A 25300-nucleotide genomic window follows, 5' to 3' on the forward strand; every position below is an offset into this window, starting at 1 on the left:
CTTTAAAAGTTGTGAACAAAGAGTTATTAAAGAGATTAGTGCCTAGTCCCCCAAGTTTGATCTATGGGACATGAAACAAGAGATTTGACACCTGCAAACTGCTGTCTCATTGGCATCTCCCCTAACAAAAATGAAAGTGTAATCTTAAACTCATTTAAGACACAGAGAGAGAGAGAGAGAGAGAGAGAGAGAGAGAGAGAGAGAGAGAGAGAGAGAGAGAGAGAGAGAGAAGCGCATTGCACTGGAACAATTAGAGAGGCACCTGGAAGGTATTTTAGGAATTGGTGAGACTCCATGCATCACAGTCTCCATTGCATAAAACCGGAAATTCATGCAACGAATCTCCCTTTAATAGGTGAGGAGCTCATGTGGTGTTGTTTAAGGGGGTCATCACAAGTTCAACACTGAGTTCCTAAGAAGCCACTGTTGTCATACATGAAGACCCAACACTGCTTGGGCTGGCAGAGCTTGGTGTCACCCATGTGGCATTGGGTCTAAAGGCATGCAGAATGCAAGGACTTCAGCATCGTGCAAGCTTCCACCAGACTCTAAAGGACGGTCTGTGAGGTTGGCTATATACAGCAGGTTCAGATTCCCCATGGGGAGTCCCTGAAAAGGTGATGTATGAAGCTGTAGTGGAGGCCCTAGCATGTTGTAAACACCAGAAACATGAAATATCTTTCAAGATAAGCTGCAGGTACTGAGTGGAGCCAGCCCAGCAGAGGGACAATATGAAATTCACATAGCAAAGACATGGTGACAGGGCTGTCAAACATGTTGGAACTCACATTGGCTCCACACACCCCTCAGGTGGCAGACATGGAGCTATGGGATATACTGTTTTACCTGCTCGGTTTGGGTCTCACCTTTGTTGACTCTTTCCTTAATATCATTCCGTTTTTCCCATTTGGAATGGAAATATTTACTCTATGACATTTTATATTCGAAGTATTAACTTCCCTTTTGATTTTATAAGTGCTGACAGCTAGATCATCTTGATCTTCAATAGAGATCTAAACCCTGGGTTTAGACTTATGAGTAATGTTGGAACTGTTATTATTATGTAGTCTCAAATTGGGCTAAATGCACTTTGCATTGTGAGAAGGTTAACCACTTTGGGGGACCAGAGACGAAATTACAGCTTGAATATCAAATGTTCCTCACAGATTCATGTTTTGAATACTTGATTTCTAGGTATGGGCACTACTTGGGGATGTTCTAGAAACTTTGATAAATAAGACCTGGGTAGGTCCTTAGGAATATATTATCCCTGGCCATTTCCTATCACTCTCTGGTTCCTGGTCCACCATGGTATGAATTACTGTTCTTGGCCACAAGCTCCCACCTCCATGATGCTCTATTTAAGCATGTGAGTACAATTGTGAGACTAAATAAGTAATTCTTTCCTTATATTGGCTCTGTCAGGTATTTCAGTCATCGAGAATCAGAATTAATTAACACCATGATCACAACATCATAATTTGCTTCTATAACCTTGAAAGTCTGGAGAGCAAAACAGAGCAAAGAAGACCCAAAGGTGGAAGTCTTCTGCATGAAGTCTCAGACATATGGAGTAAATAACAATCTACTGGTTGTTCAGTTCAGACTCAAGCAAGAAACCTGGGCCTTGCATGATTAAAGCCAGAGCCTGGCTTTATTTTTCTTCATGACCAGTCTATACCTAAAAGCTTTGATTATTATGAGTGTCTGCTATTCTGATTTTCTAATGTTGGGAATTTCTCTGGCCCCATCTGCACTTGGTGAGGTGTCATCTGTGGCAGTGGTACTGAAACCTGCTAGCCAGATCTTATTTTAAGGATTTTTCTCTTCAACTAAGCAATCTTTCTACAGAGAAACTAGAATTGGAATTGCATGTATAAACCTGCCATGCTTGTTCTGGGGTGAGCGGACACCTCTGGTGACTGGTACCCACAGAGTGATGTCCACTTGTGTGCACAGAGCAACGCTGACTACTACCCACACTGTGGCACTGCCTTGCACCTGCCTACCAGTGCTGCAGACACATAATGAAGACTGGCCTCCATAGAGCTCCGCCCACACAGCCCACATTGTGGAACTGGCCTTGTACTCACAGTAGGTGCTGACTGATATCCACCAGAGATGCTGACAGTCCTGGATGGGGTTTTGTCTAACTTGACACAAGTTAGAGTCATCTGTGAAGAGGAAAGCGCCTCCATCCAGATGGCCTAAAGGCAACTCTGTCAGGCATTCTCCCGACTAGTGATTGATTCGGAAGGGCTCCGCGCACTGCGCGAGCTGCCATCCCTAGGAAGGTGGCCCTGGGGTGTGTCAAGCAAACTGAACAAATCAGGCTGAGCAAGCCAGTAAGCAGTGTCCCTCCACGGTCTCTGCTTCAGTTCCCACCTCCAGACTCCTCCCTTGAGCTCCTGCCCTGGCTTCCCTCCATGATGGACTGTGACCTGAGAGTTGTAGGAAGAAGTAAGCCCTTCCTTCCCCAGGTTTCTTTTGGTCATGGTGTTTTATCCCAGCAATAGAAACTAAGATGCTGAACGACATAATATTAAAGGTCAAGTTTTCATTCACCTATCCCTGTAGAATCTCAAATGTGGAAAAATCCCAAATGTTATGGATACCTATGTATTTTACTCCAAGGTCAAATACAGTTACTTATGTACTCTCAAATATGTGCTATGTTTAAAATACAAGACAAGTATGTTCAATTTTTTTCCTTAGCCAGAATAAATGCTATAGTAGACAGGAATGTAAATATGTCTGTGTGTGTGTGTGTGTGTATTTATATATACATATATATTACTATTATAGAATAGAGTAAACCACCTGTTCAAATTAGTAATGACTCCAAGTAACAAGAGCCTTTGACACACAGCCTATCAGAGCCAGACATAGCAACAAGCATGCTGTAAATGTTGAGTTGGTGCTCCAGGAGTTCCCCTAACAGTGCAGGAGAGGACCTTGGCATGGTGCCCATGATGTTCGGAACAGGTGGAGGCACAGAGAAGTTGAGAAGTTGTCTAGAGATGACCCAGCTAGGAACCTGTGGAGCTCAGATCAGAACCAGGAAAATCCTCGGGAACCCATGCTCCTAAGTCACTGTGACGTGTGTGTCAGGGGCAGCGTTGTGGCTTGGCCACAAATATTTGAATAAACACGTGAACCAGATTTTCTAATCAAAACTGGAACCAATAAGTGAATCGCCCCTTCCCTTCCCAAGATTCTGATCTGCATGAATGTGGCCCGGAGAGAAAGCTGCCTTGTCTTATTTTTCTCACCAACCCAAAACGTTCAAGTGCCAGCTGAAGGAGGGAACGGGGAAGGCACGCCATTGCTGTAAATGGGTCTCTGTGTACAGAGAAGGTCTAGTCCCTCGTCCTCATGCAGTTTTGGGGGCTTGGCAGGTTGTAAGATGGAGAGTCACTCCTGAGACTGCTGATGTTAGCAGCCAGAGTCCAGAGCCCAGCGCCCGCTGAGTTACTTCTGGAAAAATCTGGTCTCCGGATGCATTTTCCATGTGGCGAGCAGAGCCTCTCTGTTCCAGCAGAGAAGCCAGCACTTCTCCCCTAGCGGCCTTAAATATTTTACAAAGTGGAAAATATTTTGCTTCCTTGGACTGTGCAAACTGCAGAAAATGGAAGACTCTGTCTTGTGTTTGGGCTGTACATTCGTTTTTCCACATCTGGTAATCTCTTAAGTCCCAGTGAACTGAAAGGGTTTCAGATTTGCAACTGAACCTTGCAAAACTAGAAATGTGTATGTGTTAACATTGTAAGTAGAATCTCTTCGTGTTTTTGTAATACTTTGAATAGCATCTCTTTCTTTATCTTCTGGAAATTACATCCATTTCTTTGCAGTAGAAGAAGTCAATTAATGTTTATCTCTACTGAGAAATAGAAGGACCAAAGAGTTTGGAAGTTAAGACAACAGGTAGCTGCCACTTTTAAACTGATGTTTATCCATATTGAGAAATAGAATAATCAAAGAGTCGGGGAGCTAAGACAAGGGTAGCTGCCACCTGCAGTTCTTGGGTGCAGCCTGAGCATACTTGGAATACTTGATCACAGCCCACACCAAAAACAAACCTTACCAGCCATGCCCTCTGAACACTGATGTTTCAATTGTTATCACAAGAAGTTAAAAAACACATTCAAAACTTCTTAATAAGATGTTGGGTTACATACTCCTGGCTAATGACCTACCAAAAAGCTTAAGACTGAAATGGGATTCTCATCATTTTAGATAACTTTCCAACGAATATAACTTAGTAGAAGTACTACCACTGTCTTTAAAGACTTCATTTTAGCATTGTAGATGTTGTTTCCTTTAATCTTCCTTTTAGCTATTAAAAGTAAAACCTATTTTCCCAGGAGCTACTCACACACTGGCTAAGCCCATCTGACATAAAAGAACGCGGTGATATATCCAGATGCTAAACAGAATGAGGACAGGCTATATTAATTCGGGCTTTGATTTACTTTTATTGGGACTAGTCAACTTTGAGTAGGGCACTAATTTTTCAGAAGATCTGACTTGAGAAATGGTTCTCCGCAAGTATTTTGCCAGATGACAGCAGTCTGCCCAGAGCTGGACTAGATGAAGGTAAGAAGAGAAACTCAACAAAATACAACCTTTCAGGAGACAAGCCTCAGACATAGAATTTATTCTCTAAAAAGCTTTTGAGCTAGGTTGAATAATGAGTAGCAAAGAACTCAGAAACTTATATTTCCATCCACCCAACTTAATGACATTTTTCATAAGGATTATTTCTCAAAATGCCTTCTGGTAAGAACATTTGTAACCAGGTCTGTATAACCAGCAGAATTAAAAATAATTACCTTTTTATGAGAGGTGGGCAGATGACACTGTGAACAATGCAGCCCTAAAACTGGGTGCCTGGGACTGAACTTGCCAACTTAACCTCCATCTCCCACACTGGCTAACTAGGCTATTAGTGCCTTTGGCCTCTGCAATAAGATGGGTTTCATTTGGCTAAGAGATGGGAAATGAGCCTTCAATAATTTGTTACTGAGTAACATCCATGTAGCTAGAGTTTTCCTGCCTTGCCCACAGTCAGGATAAATCTTTGTCACCTGCCAGTCCCACAGCCGCTCAGACCCAACCAAGTAAACATGGAGACTTATATTGCTTACAAACTGTATGGCCGTGGCAGGCTTCTTGCTAACTGTTCTTATAGCTTAAATTAATCTATGGTGGTATTCTATTTGTACTGAAATGTGATTTTAATTGTATGTTAATAAATAAAGTTCCCCGGGGGTCAGAGCTATTAGAGCCATAGAAAGAGCACGGTGGTGGTGGTGGTGGTGGTGGTGGTGGTGGTGGTGGTGGTGGTGCATGCCTTTAATCCCATAGATCTCTGTGTGTTCAGGGATACAGCCAGCATTGGAGACATACGCCTTTAAGACCTGGAGGGCTGTACTAACAGTCAGTGACGAGGCAGTCATGTGTTTGGGTTTACAACCAATGAGAAGGCAGAACAGAAAGACTATTTAAAGACATACACACAGGAAGTAGGTCTCTTTTGGGAAGCTAGGACCACCGCAGGAGGAAGGGTGAGATTTTAGCTCTGAGCTCTGACCTCTCGGCTTTCTCTTTTACATTGGTTCTGTGTTTCTTATTTAATAAGATGGTTGGTTACATCTACACTAATCCATTCTATAAATCTATACCATGCCATGTGGCTTGTGGCTTACCGGCATCTTCACATGCTGTTTGTCATGGCAGCGGCTGGCAGTGACTCCTTCCGCCTTCCTGTTCTTTCTTTTCTCCTCTCTGTTAGTCCCGCCTATACTTCCTGCCTAGCCACTGGCCAATCAGTGTTTTATTTTTTGACCAATCAGAGCAATTTGACATACAGACCATCCCACAGCACATCCAGAAAAGATTTTTACATTTTTATTTTTTGAATTACTTTAATTCTGAAAGTTAAAGAGAAATACATGTATCACATAAAGTTCTTAATTAAACCATTTAAAGTACAACCTTAAGCCTATCACGACACTCATGCCTGTAATACTAGCCCTGGGGAGGCTGAGGCGCAAAGATCACTCCAAACTCAAGGCCACAGGGGCTGCAGAGCGGCATTCTATCTCAATCCATCCATGTATACATACATCAATCAGTTCATCAACGTCCACTCTAAAGTGGAGTTCATGATGCAGAATGTATGGTTGCTGTCTAGGGTGAGGGCTTTTTTCACACCCACAAAGAAAACTCCATGTCCTATATCTTTAGCAACAATCCCCTGTAAACCCTAACATGAAACCCCCCTGCCTCTAGATCTGCCTCTTCTAGACATTTCCTACAAATAAAATGAGGCCATGTGTGTGTGTGTGTGTGTGTGTGTGTGTGTGTGTGTGTGTGTGTGTGTTATCTGGCTTCTTTATAATCTTGTTGAGGCTCTTCAATGTTGTGGCATTCCTGTAATTTTTTTCAATTTTCTTATTACAATTAAAATACAAATAAAATATAATCGTTAAGTGCACAGTTTAGTGATTTTAAGTACATTTGTATAATGTGCAGCTAATGCCATTACACCTCAGTTCCCTCCCTAACCACACACTCTCCATTCCTCTTCATCCCTGGCTCCCGGCACCCACCTTGTAACTTCTTCTGTGAGACGAAACTGCTCTGGGGACATTTAGTAGTGGAGTCTCTCAGTACTAATGAATCTCAGGGAATAGGCTGAAACCACACCAGTCCATTCTTTTCATATATTTATCATTATGGATACAGTTTACTGTCTATCAGTTTTGTCTGAAACTTCAGTTATTGAAAATCTGGTCACATCTTATTGGTTGTCTGTAGCATGAATCTTAAAAGTTCTTATTAATAAAATCAAACCTGAAGCCAGGTATTGGGGTGAACACTGGAAGATCAGAGAGACAGAACAAGCCACAGCTAACCTCACCTGGCCAACTTCTCAGCTGATCTTGTTTCCTCAGAATGGAAGCCTCTGTGTCCCCATCCAGAATGAATCTCAGCTGAACTGTGCTGCTCAAAACCTAAAAGCTTAACCAGCCAAATACTTAACCAGCCAAATGCTTCTAGTTTCTGGTCTTCATGCCTTATATATCTTTCTGCTTTCTACCATCACTCCCTGGGATTAAAGGCTCGCTTTCTGGGATTAAAGGTGCGAGTCACCATGCTTGGCTGTATCCTTGAACAGATGGATTTCTGCCACTGGAATTATAGGATTAAAGGTGTGTGCTACCACTGCCTATCCTCTATGTTTAGTATTGTGGCTGTTCTGTCTCTGACCCCAGATAAGTTTATTATGGTGCACAATATTTCGGGGAATGCAATACCACCACAGTTGTCCATGCCGAGGAGAAACACACAGGCGTGCTGGCTGCTGGCCATGTGCTCAGAAGAAGAGAAGGCAAGTGGAGACCCTGCTCTACTCAGGAGCGAACAGGCTCTTTGTCTCTCAAGGAATTGCATGCTAGGCTAGCTTATTTTTTAATGTGATATATTTAAAGGAATAAGCACGGCATATCCTGGTTTGTGAACCATTTTCCTGTCATAACCTATTTTGAAAAGAAGGAAACATCTTGCCTTCCTGGAGGGCATCATCACCTCAACAAGCGACTTTTCTGACTCCAGCAGGAAAACCCAGGACCACTAGCTACCCTGGTACCCCAGCTGCTTGCTCTAGGAATGTAATGTAAACAAACCCCCAAACATTAAAGAGCTGATTTTAATGACTGACTACAGGCTGCAGAAAACTTTTAACTGTTCACCAATGTCACAGGAGGACGCTCAGATTTACATTTAGGTAAATGAAGCCTAGTTATCAATTATTTTAAAAGACCCCAGGGTATGTGTATATATATATATATATATATATATATATATATATATATATATATATATATATATATTCCCTTAGCTTTACCAACATAGTATATCCATATAAACCGTGCTAGGGTTTTTTCTTTAGTCTTAACTTACAAACTCGTTTTGGAAAGGAAAGTAAAATGTGGGGTCTGGGATCCTGACTTGCCCCTTACCACCACAGAAGTTTCTACAAAATGCCTCTGAGCTTTTTCTGTCCCAACAGGAAATACTGGCTCAGCATCATTCACTTTAATTACCACACTCAGGTCTCTGGTTATTTAACTCACAGCCCTTTCCACAGCTTTTACTGAGACCCCTGTCCTCCCGATGTTCACCAACACCAAGAAGGCATCTCGGAGCTTCGTGTGGAGTTGAGGAACAATGAGTCAAAGGAGAAGGAGGTGTGAAAGGGGCGCAGATGTGCCCACTCCTTACAAACACTGGGTAGGGATGGTTACTGACATGCGCGGGGTGGTGAACAGTGATGGTGTTGTCGTCGTGAAACAGTTCAGGAGAGGACGAACTTCTTCCTGACCTGTCCATCAGAGGTAGTACTTCCGGAACCTGGGGCCCTTGTGTTCGTAGACAAATTCCACTCTCTCTCTCTCTCACATCTGGCACACACACTTCCCCAACAAGTCTCGAACAAGTAGAAGTTCCTGTCTGGAATACCTCTTGACCCAGACCTGGGTCTTAAGCAATAAATGTCTAGAAAAGCAGCACTTTAAAATGTGGCATGTCTATGAAATATTTACAAACACCACACAAAAGGAACACGTGGGGTTAACCAGCCCTGTCCCCGCTTTGAATTTCTGATTTAATGAGTTTCAGTATTTAAATGCCTGGCAGACACACTGACATGTGGAATCCACATTCTTTCACCCACACGTGCTTTGAGTCATTCGAAAGAGGGCTAGACAGAGGTCCCAAGGATGGTAAACACGCCAGGGCACCCTGACCCTCACGTAACAGTGGCAGAGTCGTGTGCAGGGTGCAGGTCATGGCTCCCTGACCCTCTCCCCTGCTCCTCTTGATGACAGAGGGATCATCTTAGTCCTGTGTTGCTTGCAACCCGCCCCCAGCTGGACAATGCTGTTCCCTAGGTTTGGTGGCCTATGATGGCTCCATGACATGGCCATTCTGCTTCTACCCCAGTGCTGGCTCTGGACGGGCAGGCGAGCACAGGAGTGAGCTCTCGCAGCCACATACTCTCTCGTACCCACGGCCTCCTAACACGTGCTGTGGGTACCTGCACGTGGATGTATGGAACCTCACCGTGTTCTCAAGTTTCCTGTCATGTGTATTCACACATGAGTGTGTAAGGACAGAAACTGATGGCAGGGTCAGGAGGAGGCAAGCAGCAGGAAGCTGGAGACAGTGGGGACTCCACAGGCTGTGAGAAGGTCTGTAACCCAGATCTGAAGCCACCACTCTGTACATCGCAGTCTGTGCAGAAATAGCTTTCACACCCTGTCCCTTTAATTGAGATTTCTCCGTCTAAGCTCCGCTGGCTGACCATGGGAAACAGACCTAAACTCGCTGTTGGTGATCAGCACAACTGAGTCTCCTGACTGCACACCCATGTAAGCTCAGAAACAGCAGTCACCAACCGGCAACACCACAACACTATCAATGCAATAGGACAAAGCCAAAGGAGTGCCCGGGGTTCCCCATGCTGCCCACCTACTGAATCAGCTTCTGTAATATTGTCTTGGGTTTCCTTCCATAAACAAACAAACAAGCAAAAAAAGCCAAAGATTCCAGACATAACCCCAATTCTCCCACCCCCAAAACGGGGATCTGAGTGAGGTCCCATCGTGAAGGCTGTGAACACACACAGACACACACACACACACACTCACGCATGCATGCACACACACACACACACACACACACACACACACACACGCACACACATACTCATACACTATTAGCCACAGAAGCATCTTTGTCAAGAGCCAGGAGAGGGACCGGAACCCCAAGGAAAGAATAGCTAAAATGTGTAGACGTGAGGCTGACAGAGAAGAACAGGAAGAACAGGTGGGGTGAGTGGCACTGTGTTTATAAAATAATTATTTTGTTCCCTCGGTTGCCAACTCTAATAAACTCTCCCAGCTTGCAGCTCTAAATCGCTAACACGTTATTTCACCATCATCTGTGAAACACGCAGAGTAGTTGGGAAAGTCGATTACAAGGCATGTTTCTTGATATTATACCCCGGATTACGATGGACCAAACGCTGTTTTGTCATCACAGCAGAGAACTCTGCTTGGACTGGACCAAGTGTTGCCTGACGAAGGCATTCACATCATCATACAAAAAAAGTCCTGTGAATAGTTTCTGAGGAGGAGACCAAATGTCAGCTCTCAGGAAATACAAACTGAAAACTGAACAAGTCAAGGGAAGTGTTATTGTCAGCCAAGTCTTTAACAGGAAGTTGAACATGCCTTGGAAGCATGTGTTCTGGGTTCTGGGCCTGTGAGAACACGATGATTGGAGACCACAGGCATGTCACACCATCAAGCACAGCTAGACTAGTTTGTAATTCTACCAAGAGTGAATGAGGGCTCAGTGAATGAGGGTTCCCCTTTCCCTATATTCTACCCAGTATTCAGTGCTGGCTGTTTTGTTGATCTCTGCCATTCTGACTGGGGTAAGATGAAATCTGAGGTTTTTAAATTTTCCATTTCTTTAATTGCTAGGGATGATGAACATTTAGATATTCCTTAGCCATTTTTTTCTTCTTTTGAGAACTCACTGTTATAGTCTCAGACCCATTTTTTTATGGATCATTCATTTTTAAAATTTTTTGAGCCCTTTATATATTGTGGATAATATTAATGCTCTGTCAGTTGTAGAGCTAACAAAGATTCTATCCATTCTGTAGGCTTCCTCTTCAGGTTGATTGTTTCTTTAGCTGTGCAGAATTCTTTTTTTTTTTTTAGTTTTATGCAGTTCCACTTGTCAACTGTTGGCCTTAATCCTTGGGTAAATGGAGTCCTATTCAGAAAGTCCTTTTCTACACCTATGTTATGTAGGATACTGCCTATGTTTTCTTCATAGGTACCATGATTATGAACCACAACAACGACCAGCATGGCACAATAACCCAAAGAGTGAAGCAGTGCCATGCTCACCGTAGTGTTAACTCTGGTAGTGTGAATGTAATTGGAGCCCACGAGCCCATAGGGAATGGCACTATTGGGAGGTGTGGCCTTGCTGAAGTATGTGTGACTTTGTTGAAGGAAGTGTGTCACTATGGGGGGGGCAGGCTTTGAGGTCGCTTTTGCTTAAGCTATGCTCAGTGTGACATAGTCCATTTCTTGCTACCTGCAAGACGTAAGACTTTCAGCTACTTCTCCAGTACCATGTTAGCCTGTATGCTGCCTCCCTCTGCCATGATGATAAGGACTGAACCTCTGAACTGTAAGCCACCACCTCAATTAAATGTTTTCCTTTATAAGAGTTGCCATGGTCATGGTGTCTCTTCACAGCAATAGAAACCTGCTGTGGAATATTAGTTTAAGATATGTTACTTTCATTTATGCTGTGGAATATTTATTTAATGATGCAAAGATTTCTTGCATTCTTTTATTTTGCATTTGTTTAACTCTGTAAAGTTGTGTTACTTTGACTGTCTAAAATACCCAATTGGTCTAATAAAGAGCTGAACGGCCAATGGCTATGCATGAGAGAGAAATAGGTGGGGCTGTCAGGCAGAGAGAATGAATAGGAGGAGAAATTTAGGTTCGAGAGAACAGCAAAAAGGAGAAGGAGGGGTGAGAAAAGGAGGAGAGGAGGATGCAAGGGACAGCCACACAGCCAGTCATGGAGTAAGAAGTAAAGAAAGATATACATTATAAAGAAAGGTTAAAAGCTCAGAGGCAAAACATAAAAGAAGAGAAATGGGTTAAGTTAGAAAAACTGGCTAGAAACAAGCCACACTAAGGCTAGGAATTCATAAGTAAGAATAAGTTTCCATGTATTTATTTGGGAGGTAAGTGCTGGGCCCCAAAGAGAAAAAAAAAAAAAAACCGTAGAAACCCTAACTAAGAGAGTAACCAGCAGCTCTTTAATTCAACTTACAACCTGATCAACATGAGAAAAATCATGCCTGGTACTGGAAACCTAGCCAGCTACCTGGGACTAGTGAAGTCATGGGTCTTGGAGGAGAGCCTATGACTGTCATTTTACTAACCTGGGATAATCCCTCACTACATTCTAAATATCCATTCTTATATCTACAGATATGTATAGTCATCACCCCTCATAAAGGAAACTTTCCTCTGCAACAGAAACAATATAGAAAACCACAACCGGTCAAAATGCAGGGATTACTGCTTAAGGGTGGTTGTGGTGCTGGTGCTGGTGGAGGTGGTGGTGCTGGTGCTGGTGGAGGTGGTGGTGGTGCTGGTAAGACTGTAAAAGCCAGAGGATTGGAGAGTTTACTGTGAGATTGTGTCTCCTAGAAATGTCGAAAGTACACCCATTAAAATCTCACCAACATGACTGCGTAAACATGAGCTGAACAGGAACAACAACAGCAGACATGCTAACATGGGCAGATAAAGCCCATGAGGCTTCAGTCCTGCACAAAGAACTACAGGCGACCAAGGGATGCTGAGAGTGGGAAAAACTAGTCTTCCTCAGGGACGAGCACACCAACTGGTTAGCCATCACTAGATGGTCAGTCCTGAAAACATACACACAAATAACATTATACAGACAGGGCAGGCTGTGCCTATGTATTTGGGAGTGTGTGTGTGTGTGTGTGTGTGTGTGTGGTGTGTGTGTGGTGTGTGTGAGAGAAAGAGAAAGAGAGAGAGAGAGAGAGAGAGAGAGAGAGAGAGAGAGAGAGAGTAAAGAGGTCATGAATTTGAAGGTATATGGGAGATTTTGGGAGAAAGGGAATTGAAAATGATGTAAATATATTATACTCTCAAATATTAAGTAAAGGAAAAATATTTTAATTTAAAAAATGAATTTTTTTTTTAGTTTTTATTCCTGAAAATATGTAAACTAACCAGCTTTGCTGCTTGCTTTGTCTTGAAATAAAAATCCTTCAGGGCAAGAAGGAAGGAGCTAAGCCTCTCTCATAATGAAGACAGATTTTTCTGGCAAAATACAAAGGAGAAGATAAGTATTGGCCTTAATTCTCATTCTGTTCTGGTGAGTGAGGCAGAAAGGCTTCTGTGAGATTCCCACACTACCATCCTCACACAAACAAAAACCTCTCAGTGTCTCAGGCCTCCTGTTTGGTCTCACAGCCCAGATAGTGTGCACAGCTGTGACCAAGGAATCATGGTTCCTCCATTCCCCAAGAATCTGAGCAGGCAAGTACTCAAGTGTGTGATCAGGATACAGAATCATCCCTCTGCCCTCCAATATCCATGTTTACAGAGTCACACTGAGAAGCCCACACTGCTACTTTCTGTCACAAGAACAAGATGGTTACTCTGGTGACTGGACCTCCTCTGATAGGTGACATCAACACACCCTTACTCAAGGGCTGTGTCCAGCTGCGAGTCAGTGATGAGGGCTGGCTGCCTGGAGCAACAGAGCACTGGGGCAACTCCAGCCAAGACCTGAATGGCACATTCAGTGCAAGAAGCGATGGGCTGACAGCATCGAGGAAGGAGCCTAGGGGCAGGAAATTTTTTGTTTGTTTTTTGAGACAGGATTCTCGGGTGTAGTTTTGGCGCCCGTCCTGGATCTCACTCTGTAGACCAGGCTGGCCTTGAACTCATGGAGATCCACCTGGTTCTGCCTCCTGAGTGCTGGGATTAAAGGTGTGTGCCACCACCACCCGGCAAGATGGGGAATTTATTAACTTGGAATCCCACCGAATACTCATCTTCAACAGTGTCTTTTGAGTCTACATCATGAAATGAAGAATGGGGTTCTTTGGGTGTACCCATCTCCCTGCCCTGTACCTATGAGGACCATCCTACCCCTCCACCATACACACACACACACACACACACACACACACACACACACACACACACACACACACACTGGTTCTAGTGTTCTTCTGCAGAGATGATGCCATAGACTTTCTTGCATATTATTTGTCATTTTCCAGCTGTATTATACATGAATTGGCCATCGCTACTTGGGTCCTATGACTGCTCCGGTTGGATAACTACAGTTCAAAGAGCCTCCTTATCTGCATCCTCTTTCCCTCTTGGGTCTCTCCTCTGTACCTTTATGCCAATCAGTTTTCCATCCCTGTGACAAAACACCTGAGGAAATCAACTTAAAGGGGGAAAGGCAGACTCGGCTCACATTTTCAGAGGTCTCAGTACATGGTCTGTTGACTCCATTGTTTGGCACCTGAGGTAAGACAGACATCATGGCAGAAAGTGTGTGGTGGAGCGAAGACACTCACCTCAGGGTGGCTGGGAAAGAAAGATGAGATACAGAGGAGGAGGAGAGGGCGAGGAAAGGGGAGAGGAAGAGAGAGATGGGAAGAAGTCCAGGAGAGAGATCATGCCCTAATATCAAAATATCACTTTAAAATTCACATCCCTAATGACCTAAATTCACATCCAACATCCCATGAAGCCAGAATTAATCCACTGGTCATGTCAGACCCCTTCTGATCCAATAATTTTTCTCAAAGGCCTCACCTCTGAGCATTGATGCTCTTGAGACCAAGCTTTCAACATATGAACATATGGCAAAGACTTAAATCCAAACCAGACATTCCTTTCTCCCTCTTCCTCTGTCCTGCTCTGCTGACCTCTTTCCTCTCCCCTGTATGATAGCTGCATGTGTCCACAATCCTCCCTGGATTCCTCTTAGTACCACACTGTGCAGTCCTCACATGTGCCACCCTTCCTTTGGCCAAAACTGCCCACCCTTCTGTACCTGATTCTTTGCAGCATGCCATTCTATGTATTTCTGAGCCAGGTGCTCTGATGCCAGCCTCTTTATCTACTGTGAGTGTTGTCTATGGCATCCCTTGGTGCTCACCAAGTGCTGGTACACAATGTCCTTCAGGGGCTCATTCAGAAACCAGCTCACTCAATTCAGAGAAGGTACCTAGATCCCACCTCATCCTGTATGGCCATCCTGGAACTCCTCACCCTCAGTGTTTGGTGACATCTTGGGAGATGACAGGATTTTCAGTGACTCTGGTTCAGTGTTACTCTCTCATGGATCATGGTATCTTCAGTGGACCCATATCGAAAGACCATTCTCAAAGACATCTGAGGATGGGGCTGGATTCTGACCGTCTAGGACATCTCTGAGGCTAACCCTAAGTACCACCAAGGCATCTCTGCTGCACTTGCCACAAGCTATATACATGGATGCCAGCAGAGCCGACATACAACTTTATGCCAAAATAGTTTCTCAACTTTATTGATCTTTGTAAGCTAGTATATCATTCCTACTTGTGTTACACACTTTCATAGTATAAGTTATGATAGCCGTGGTTCTTCCTGGTATTTAAAAGTGTAATTGTGCTACTGAACCTCTGCCCCTCAGACTTCGGGAGAACTGTGTACTCTTCTCCACCATCCAGCAGGTGCACACTCTATCAGTGTCCACAGTCGTTAGAATACATAGCTAAACATCCCAAGCACACACGCTAGAAGGCAGCTCCTGGTAGCCTCAATGCTCCACAGCAGACAGGTAGCTGCCTCCCACAGAAGCCTCCATGATGGCCCATAATTTGTCCTTGGAAGTACAGAGGGCAGAGAGTCTCAGGGTCTTCTGGCCTTGTAATGTCATATGTGGGGTTATACAGGACTCTTGAGGCCCAACTTCATTACCAGTAATGGTTGGTGATTGTATGGAATGGGGATTCTTGCCATGGCCACATCCAGACAGGTGCATGGCAATGTATGCATTCACTGCTCAACCATTGACCCTAGTGTCTGCTGGAGTTAGAGCTTCAATAAATGAGGCTCACAATGAAATGAATGTGTTGAACAAATGTCAAACTTTACAACAAACATCATAGGCTGCCTTCCTGCTGTCATCTCAGGCTCATACATCAATTGAGGATGAGTTCTGTGGGGGTTTAAATAAGAATGGCCCCAATGGGCTCATAGATTTGAATGCTTAGTTGCCAAGGAATGGCAGTATTTGAAAGGATTAGGAGGATTAGGAGGTATGGCCTTGTTGGAGGAGGTGTGTCACTGGGAGTAAGCTTTGAGGTTTCAAAAGCTCACACCAGACCCAATGTCTGTCAGTCTGTCTATCTGTGTATGTGTGTGTGCTTGTGTGTGTGTGTGTGCTTGTGTGTGTATTAGGAATTAACATACTTAGCTACTGCCCTTTATGCCTCTATGCTCCCTGTCATGATGATCGTGAACTACCTTTGAAACTGTAAGCAAGCCCCCCAGTTAAACACTTTCCTTTACAAGAGTTGGCTTGGTCATGGTGTCTCTTCACAGCAACAGAACAGTGACTAAGACAAACTTCTTTGAGAATACACCTGTTTGGGGACCCTCTGCATAGGCGAGACAGCTGTTCAGCTTGAACTGTTTAAGGGACCCAGTGGGATCAGGATCTATCCTTGGTGCATGAGCAGGCTCTTTGGAGCCAAGTGCCTATGGTGGGACACCTTGCACAGCCTTGATGCAGGGGGAGGGGCTTAGACCTGCCTCAACTGAATGTACCAGGCTCTGCTGACTCCCCACAGGAGGCCTTGCTTTGGAGGAGGTGGGAAGGTGGGGTGGGTTAGGGGGGTAGGCTGAGGGGGCGGGAGGAGGGAGGGGAGGGGTATCTGTGGTTGGTATGTAAAATGAATAGAAAATTTCTTAATAATAAGAAAAGTGAAAAAAAAAGAATACACCAGTTCTAGCTTCCAGAGTTTATCTATCTCCGTGTAAGCAGGAGTGTGGTCATGGGCATGGGTCGGTATTGTAGACTCCCATATCACAGACCTCCGACTACCTAAGCTATGAAGCAGAGATGCAGCACCCAGGCTGCAGAACCACTCATGGCTATGCATCCCCTGACAGCACCTGGTCCCCAAGCCTGCTTTGTGTTCTAGTAATGTCTTATTCAAAAGTAAATGCTGACAAAGGTATGCCCACACAGCCACTCAGTCCTGGAAGAGGGGAAACCACCAAGCTTGCCACAAACGGGTATGACCTGGCTGCATGGGAATGACAGCTGTAGATATGTTTCTTAAGTCTTCTAACTTTGCTGCCTACATCTTTCTTGAAGAAGAAAGGTCTCCTCTGGGCTTCAGCCCCTCTCTGCTCTAGAGTCCATCGATGCTTGGGAGGCTTCCCTGGGCCTTCCCTGCTAAGCCGTGATCATGAGCCTGGCCATGGGCCCCACTTCAGGAGAGCAATTCCTGGTACAGTACTAACAACTAGACCATAAGCAAAAGCTTCGGTTTCTATAACTGTGACATAGGATTAATAACTGGTAAGTTGGGGTTTGGGGAGGGCTGAATGGGTAGCAATGACAGGCTTCACAACAACATAAATCCTGGGTGCTACTATCACTACAAACAGAAAACTAAAAACAAGGGCAGTCATTGTCCTGGAACACTTCCTCTGGACTACACGCAGAATTGTGAAATGTGTGGAGAGGCTTTGTCCCTGGGAGCACCTGCCCGGTCCTGGGTGTCCCCCCACTGCAGGACTCTGGCAGCTGCCGCTGCAGGTGGTCCCGTGGATTCCAGCAGCTGAAGTGATGGCTAGAGCCCAGACCCTCTTCCTTTGGGTGGAGGCAGGGAAGTGCCGAGTGGGTGGGCAGTAACCCGCTTCACAGTGGGAAGTGACTGCTTAGGGAACTGGCTCTGTTACTAACAGGATGAAACAGACAAGAGCTCTGGCCCTTCCCTGTGCATGAAGAGGCACTGTGGGAGGGAAGCTCTGCATGAGCTCCAGCTGGCATGCTCTAGCCCAGCAGGGAGCTGGGGACATAGACAGACAGACACACTGGGTCTGGTGTGAGCTTTTGAAACCTCAAATTGGAATTGCACTATGAAAAAGTCTGTATTTCAAAACAAGAGAGGAGCACTTGGGTGTTCCTCTATTCTCTTCTTCACCAGGACCTGAATCACAGGACCACAATCTACATGCACAGGAAACCAAATGAATTTCTCTAGAGTTGGAATTTTGCTTCAAAATTTGTCTTTATAATACATTTTGTCTTTATAACTTCACATGTTTGAATTGTGTGCAATGTGGTCCTTGTCATAGTTTGCTTCTCTGTTGCTGTGGTAAAATACTGACCCAAAGCAACAGGGAGGAAAGGGCTTCTGTAGTGGGCAGCCATTCCAGCTTGATCTGGAAATTCCAACCCCCATTGAGGCTTCCATAACTGTCACGCCTACAAGGCGGGGCCAAGGGAGGAGCCAGAAGACCCGAGATCTGGATAGGCCAGCGCGCTCTGTCGGTTCCCGAACCCTAGACAGCGGAGGTTGACCCAAGCAGAGCTCCAGAGAACACTGCTGGACTTCGATACACCTTCCCCAGACCCCACAACCTACCTTTCCCTTTTTTGTAAGTTACCCACTAAATAAATCTACCTTTTAACTACGTGGAGTGGCCATAATTTCACCAATAGGCTTCTGTGGTTTCTGTGTTCTAACACGGTCCATCATTTAGGGAAGTCAGCGCAGAAACCACGAGAGAACTGCTGATAACTGCCTTGCTGCTCACGGCTTGCTCAGCTTTCTTTCCTATAAAACCCAGGCCCACTTGCCCAGGCGGAGCTCTGGGCATAGTGGGCTGGGCCCTTCCACACCAATCACTACTCATGAAAACGCTCCACAGACATGCCCATATGACAAGGACATGGAGGCAGTTCCTCAGCTGAGGCCCCCTCTTTCCAGACTGGTGTCAAGTTGACAAAAACTAACAAGCACGGTTCTTAAATGTGCCAGTGAAATGGCATTTCTTGCTGGAGCACGTTCACTGTTCAGTCTGCTGGATTGGAGGTGGCCTCTGTCACAGACTGGACAGTCTGCATGGCTGGATATGTCTTGTCTTATCTTGCCTGTGCATCTTTAGCAGTATCACACAAGGGGCACGTTCTACGTCCCCCTCCACCTTACCTGCAGACATGAAAGTCAGACCACAAAGTACGAGGCCTCAGCTTTGGCTATGAAATGCGTCACCTCACGACTGGCCTCTTAAATCCACTTGATAATTCTGTAATCTCCTGGGCCAGCTAGTGTGGTACATGCAGTGGAGAAACAACACAGAGATCCTATTTTCAACGAAGTATAAGGCAAGGACTGACGCTCAAGGTTTTCATCTGACTTCCACACTCACTGTGGCACCAACGCACCCAGGTTCACACATGACTGCACATATAGAAACACACTGGTACAGACATAAACAAATTCTGATAAACCAATTTTGATTATATAAGATACTACAATACTTTTTTAATAAAATACTTTTATCTTTCTGTCCTCAGATATAAATATTGCTTTAAATATCTTCGAGGACAATAGTTCAATATAAAGTTCCACTAAATTAGACAAGTAGCTAATTAAAGTCTCAAAGGCCACAAAAAGGAAGTGGAGAAGGGTAGATGGAAATACCACAGGGAAACTCTACTTCAGAGCATCTGATACGAGAAATGATAATAGTAAATAAAGGATTTGCTACTATGTATCACAGTAAAATTACAAAATAACATAATAGTTACTTTTATATAGTCACACTAAACCAAATTTTCTGAATATAAAATCATGGCTGAAGCTTTTACCTGCCAGACAGCACAGTGCGAAGAAGCAGGGGTGTCCAAGGTACAAGTAATTCTGGTGTACGGGTCATGTACAGACAGCACCATTCAGATGGTACCAATGTTAACTATAACATGAAAATTAGGAGTGGTTTTCAAAACGAAAAGTGTTATTATAAACTCTGGCAGGCATTAGGACCTCACAGCACACCGCAGCCCCATGGGTCACTGCAATGTGAGTGCACGGCAGAAGCTGGGTACTTCATCATGTCAAAGCTGACATGTGGCAGTGTGGGACCTGTGCTCTTAAAATGTGAGCCAATCCACATGAGATGGTTTAGGCAGTGGCGGAGTGGTAGTCCTGTGGAGGGTGACACAGACTAAAACTAGGGCTGGCCCTCAGGAAGGCAGAGAGGAACAGCTCAGGGTCAAGTACCCTGGAGGCTTGAGGCACAACTTGTTTATGAGTGGATAATGGAGCTTGCTAGAGGGAACAGGGGATGGGCCTAGCTTAGAGTATTCACCTGAACTATCACAAGAATCCAGCACTGGGACGCTAGTGAGTAGCAAGGAAAAGGGAGATGAGCACCGATTTTTACCTTGCTGGTGCAGTGTCCTTGAGGGCATCCCTGGGTGCTTGTTACAAGCAGCCCCACCAATTATACTGCAGCCACTGGAGAGACCAGTGTAAGACTGGGCCACTAGCCACCTGTTACATGCACAGCACAGAAAATGGCCATGCTATACAGGAAAGGCCAGCTCCCTCCCCAAACAGGCCTGCAATGCAGAATAGTCTCTTTAAACTGGGGGAAAAGAATGAGGACCACATCTGCAAAGAAAGCTTTTCAAGGGAATGGGAAAAATGAACAAAAATTGCTTATTCCAGAAGGTCTGGGCCAAATCCCTCTGTGGCCAGGCTTGGGACCACGACCACATTCTTGCTTTGATGTCTTCAAACACATGGATGTGCCAATGTTGAGCAAACCCATGACATATTCCCCAGAATATGAATCATTTTATCTTTCAAATACCAAAGGAATCATAAGAACCTCTCATCAGAGACTGAGAAGACCAGAATGAGTATGGCTGTCCATCCATCTTCTGTCCCCTGGGCCTTGTCCATCCTGAAGAGATCAAGGAGGGACATCAAGGTGGACAGCACAGGGCCATGGTGTCCTTGCCACCTTGCACCCTCAAGTGCAGCTGCCAGAGTGGCAGGCATGAAGCAAAACTCTCCAGAGTGCAGAGTAAGATGAGCTGGCTTCTGTAGTGCCAGGTGCTGCTCCAGGCCCCCACCTGTTTTTCTTTATCCCTCTCTACCTCCTTCTCCAGGTACAACCATGAAACAGACACAGGCTCATCTTTATTGAAGAACGCCAGCACAGATGGGCTATTGTTTCCATTGTTTCTAAGAGGGTTTTCTTAAGAGGAGGGTGAGTCCTAGAGAAGGGGAATCCAACACGGGCCTCCTGTAAAAACTGTCCCATCTGCCTCAACGGCTAAACCATGAACTCTTTCTCGTTTCTTCCTGTATTCTTACCAGCAGGTCAGCAGTCACTCAACCACAAACAGCTGAAGTTTCCCATCCAAGGTGGCAGTGGTAAGCTGTAATACAAAGTAGAGTACCATGTTATGACTAACCATTTTTCATTTACGAGTAACCAGCGAGAAAAGTGGCCACAAACTTTACACATTATTTGTAATGTTTCAAATCAAAGAGAAAAATTCATTAAATTAGTAAGATCGGTTGCAATAGTGTGATACATATACTTCATTAGTCCCAGATACATTCCACTGATGCTTTAGAATCCAAAATGCTTTGGCCTTAGATTTCTGAGATTAAGGGAAGCCTGGGTGACAAGATCTTATCTCCACAAAAAGAAAAAGAAATGGAGATCACAGGACCCATGGGACATTGTCAAGCGGACCATCATGTACCTGCAGGACTTTTAGGACAAGAAAAAAGGAATCAAGGAAAATATTTAAAGAAATAATGGCACAAAAATATTCCAAGATTAAAAAAAGATACATAAACATCTGCTCAACAAGCTCCCAAGATGAACTGGAAGAGATTCTCACTCATCCATGATGTAGTCAGTCTCAAAAGCCCAAACCAGGCTGAATCCCAGAGACAGACAGACAGGGTGCTCTCAGTAGGTGGCAGACTAAAGAGATGAAAAGAAAAGGGCTCTGTCGAGCGAGAGTCCTGTATCATCTAGTAAACATGCTGGAGTCGTGATGGGGAAATTGAGACTTCCCAGATAAGGAAAGATCAAGGGAGTTCATTACCACTAGACTGTCCTGTAGAAATGCTGAAGGGAACACACTTACAGGTAAAGTAAAAAGACTTTAAACATGGACTCAAAGCCACGTGAGGATAAAGGTCACAATAAAGGCAAATATATGAGCAACTATTAAATTAAGTTTACAGTAATGGAACTCTATAATTTTGGAGACTATTTCTATGTGTATGGGTGTTTTGCCTGCATGTATGTCTGGTGTACTACATGAATGTAGTGTCATGGAGGCCAGAAGAGGGTGTCAGATTCCCGGGGACTGGAGTTACAGGTAGTTGTGCCCCATTGTATAGATGCTGGGAATTGAATCCAAGTCCTCTGGAAGAGTAATCAGAATTCTTAACCCCTGAGCCATTTCTCCAGGCCCTTAGTAACTATTTTTAAGGGACAAACACATTATTAAGAAATTATTAGTGTCAAAAAATTAATATTGTAACTTGGATTTGCAACCCCACATTTTCATATATAATTTAAGAAGCAAGTGAATTTTAAAATTATTATTGGCTTATACTTTGATGGACACACTATATACATAACATTGTCACTTTTAATTTTAATAACTGAAAGAAGGTCAGTGAGATGCTCAAGCTTGACCACCTGAGCTCAATCTCAGGAACCCACGTAAAGGTGGAAGGAGAGCACAGACCCCACAAAGCTGTTCTCTGATCTCCACATGTTCATTATGGCATGGATATATTCTCCAAAATAAAAAAACAAATGTTTAAACAAGCTGAAAAAGGCAGGAGTAGAAGTGATAGAGAAAGCATAGTTTTGTATGTTATTGAAGTTAATCTAATGTAAATAAAATTCAAAAGTTTCAGCTTTAAGAGGTTAAATGCAATCTTTACAATACAGTATCTATAAAATATACACAAAAGGAAATACTCTGAAACATTTAATTATAAGAATTGACTAAAGACAAAGGAAGAACATATGTGAGAAAGGAGGAGGGAAGCTAAAAACCATGAGAGGAAAGTACAGAAATAAGTTCCCTCCTTATCTATAATTACCTTAAATGCAAGTAGATTGAATTCTGCAACAACAAAAAATGGTAGAGATTGGAAGAATGGATTAGAACAAGTGACCCACCTATATACTGTCTACAAAAACTCATTTTAGATACAAAACCACAAATACATTGAAATGGAAAGAAAATAGTCCATGCAAATCACAACCAAAAGTGAGTAGGGATGACTCAGAAAACCAGACTGGGTCTGAATTACCTCACTCAATCTCTTTTAGCTCCATCCATTGTGTCCATAATCTCCTTCTCTGTATGTCTGCCTTTGGTGTATGGAAAAGCTATTTACCTGTACAAGCTCATTTGTATCCTGCCACACTGCTGAATTTGTTTATTGTTTCTAGAAGTTTTCTGATAGAATTTTTAGGAATTCTAATGAATAGTATCATGTCATCTGAAAATAGGGATAGTTTGACTTCTTCCCCTATTTGAATTTTTTTCCTTTGAATTTTTTTGTCTTATTGTTCCACCGAGTGCTTAAGTACAACATTGAGAAGGAGTGGGAGTACTGGAGATCCTTGTCTTATTCCTGACTTCAGTGGGATTGCTTCAAGTTTTTTTGAGGATGATGATGGCTGTGGGTTTCTTGTATATATCTTTTTATTATGTTGAGATATGTTCCCTCTAGCCCTACTCTATCTAGAACTTTTATCATAAGGCATGTTGGATTTTGTCAAAGGTTTTTTCTCTGTCTACTGAGATGATCATGTGACTTTTATTTTTAAGTCAATTTATGTGACATATTACCATTTATTGACTTGGGTATGCTGAATCATCCCTGCATTTAAATATATAGCCAGTCTGTTCACGGTGTATAATCTTTTTGATATATGTCTATATTCTGTTTGCAAATATTTTATTGAGCATTTTTGAGCCTATGTTCATCGGGAATATTGATCTGTAATATTCTTTTTTGTTGTTGTGTCTTTACCTAACTTGGGTATTACAGTGATATTGGCTATGTAAAAGGAGTTTGGGAGTGGTCCTTCTGTTTCTATTTTTTTAATGAATTAAGAATGACTGGCCGTAGATCTTTGAATATCTGATAAAACTCTGCTATGAATCCTCTCACTCTACCTCCTTTATTTTCAGCTGCAAAGCTTTTTATTACTGTTTCAATCTCCTCATTTGTTATGGGTCTCTTTAGCTTTTTTATTTCTCCATGCTTTAATTTTGGTGGTTTGGCTGAATCTAGAAATTCATCTGTTTCTTTTTGGGTTTCCAGCTTAATGGAGGACAGGTTTTTAAAATATTACCTTATTATATTCTGAATTTCTTTAGTGTCTATTATAGTTTCTCTGCAAATTTCTGAGTCTGTTCATTTGGGTCCTTTTCTTTTGGATAGTTGGACAGAGTCTGTTCATCTTGTTTATCTTCCCAAAGAGCTAGCTTTAGACTTGTTGGTTCTTTGTATTGTTTTCTTTGTTTCTAATTCATTGATTTCTGCTCTGATTTGTATTATTTCTTGCTGTTGACTGGGTTTGTTCTTATTTTTTCAACTTTTTGAGTTGCATCATTAAGTCATTTATTTGTGCTCTTTCTGATTTACAGCTATAAATTTCCTCCATAGGACTGCTTTCTATCGATCCCAGAGGTTTTGTTGTATTATGGTTTCTTTTTCATTTAGTTCCAGGAATTTTTTTTTAATTTCTTTTTTGATTTCATCTCTGACTCATCATCATTTGGTAATGAGTTGTTTAATCTCCATGAGGTTTTGTATTTACTAGAAACTTGTTTGCTGTCAATTTTATGTTTTATTGCATTGTGGTCAGATAGGATACAAGGAGTTATTTAAATATTTTTAAATTTGTAAAGATTTGGTCTTTGTCCAAGTATGTGGTCTATTTTAGAAGAGCTTCCATGTGCTGATGAGTATAATGTGTATTCTTTGTTGTTTAGCTGGAATTTCTGTAGATAACTGTCAATTTGATGTGTGATATCAATTAATTCTGATATTTCTCTGTTTTTATTCAGATGGCCTGTCTACTGAAGGAAGTGGAGTAATGAAATAACATACCATTAGTGGATTGTTAATCTGTATCTTTAATTTCAGTAGTAGATACTTTTTATGAAATTGGGTGCCCAGACTTTGGTGCAAGTATGTTTAAGATGGTAATATCTTCTTAATTGACTGCTCTCTTGAGAAAAATGGAGTGTCCTTTTAATCTTCTGATTAGTTTTAGTTTGAAGTCTATTTCATCAGATATTAGAACAGTGACACCTGCCTGCTTCCTGGTCCCATATAACTTGCTTCCTGGTCCCATGGTATTTTTGTCCATCCTTTTACTCTAAACCAGTGTCTATCTTGAAAGATAAGATGTGCTTCTTATAGACAACAGATAGACATATTCCACTCAGTCAGCCTGTATCTTTTGATTGGATAATTGAAGCCATTGAAATTTAAAGTTATTAATGAAATATGTTTGTTAATTATAGCCACTATGTTGCTAATTTTCTG

The 25300-nt window shown here is 43.1% G+C and overlaps 1 protein-coding gene across 5 annotated transcripts in view; it reads right to left on the bottom strand.

The window, feature by feature from the left end:
- Positions 1–20867: 20867 nt before the first annotated feature.
- The window catches only part of Wdr27 (WD repeat domain 27), a 97012-nt gene continuing 92579 nt past the window's right edge, over positions 20868–25300 (bottom strand). For all 5 annotated transcript variants that reach the window (XM_037200403.1, XM_037200402.1, XM_037200405.1 and 2 more), the window contains one exon: positions 20868–21129. In XM_037200403.1, coding sequence (XP_037056298.1) covers positions 21079–21129 — 51 coding nt within the window. In that variant the 3' untranslated portion in view covers positions 20868–21078. The remainder of the gene's footprint in view (positions 21130–25300) is intronic.

This window comes from Peromyscus leucopus, chromosome 8a, assembly GCF_004664715.2.
Source record: "Peromyscus leucopus breed LL Stock chromosome 8a, UCI_PerLeu_2.1, whole genome shotgun sequence".
In the NCBI taxonomy this organism is placed as follows: Eukaryota; Metazoa; Chordata; class Mammalia; order Rodentia; family Cricetidae; genus Peromyscus; species Peromyscus leucopus.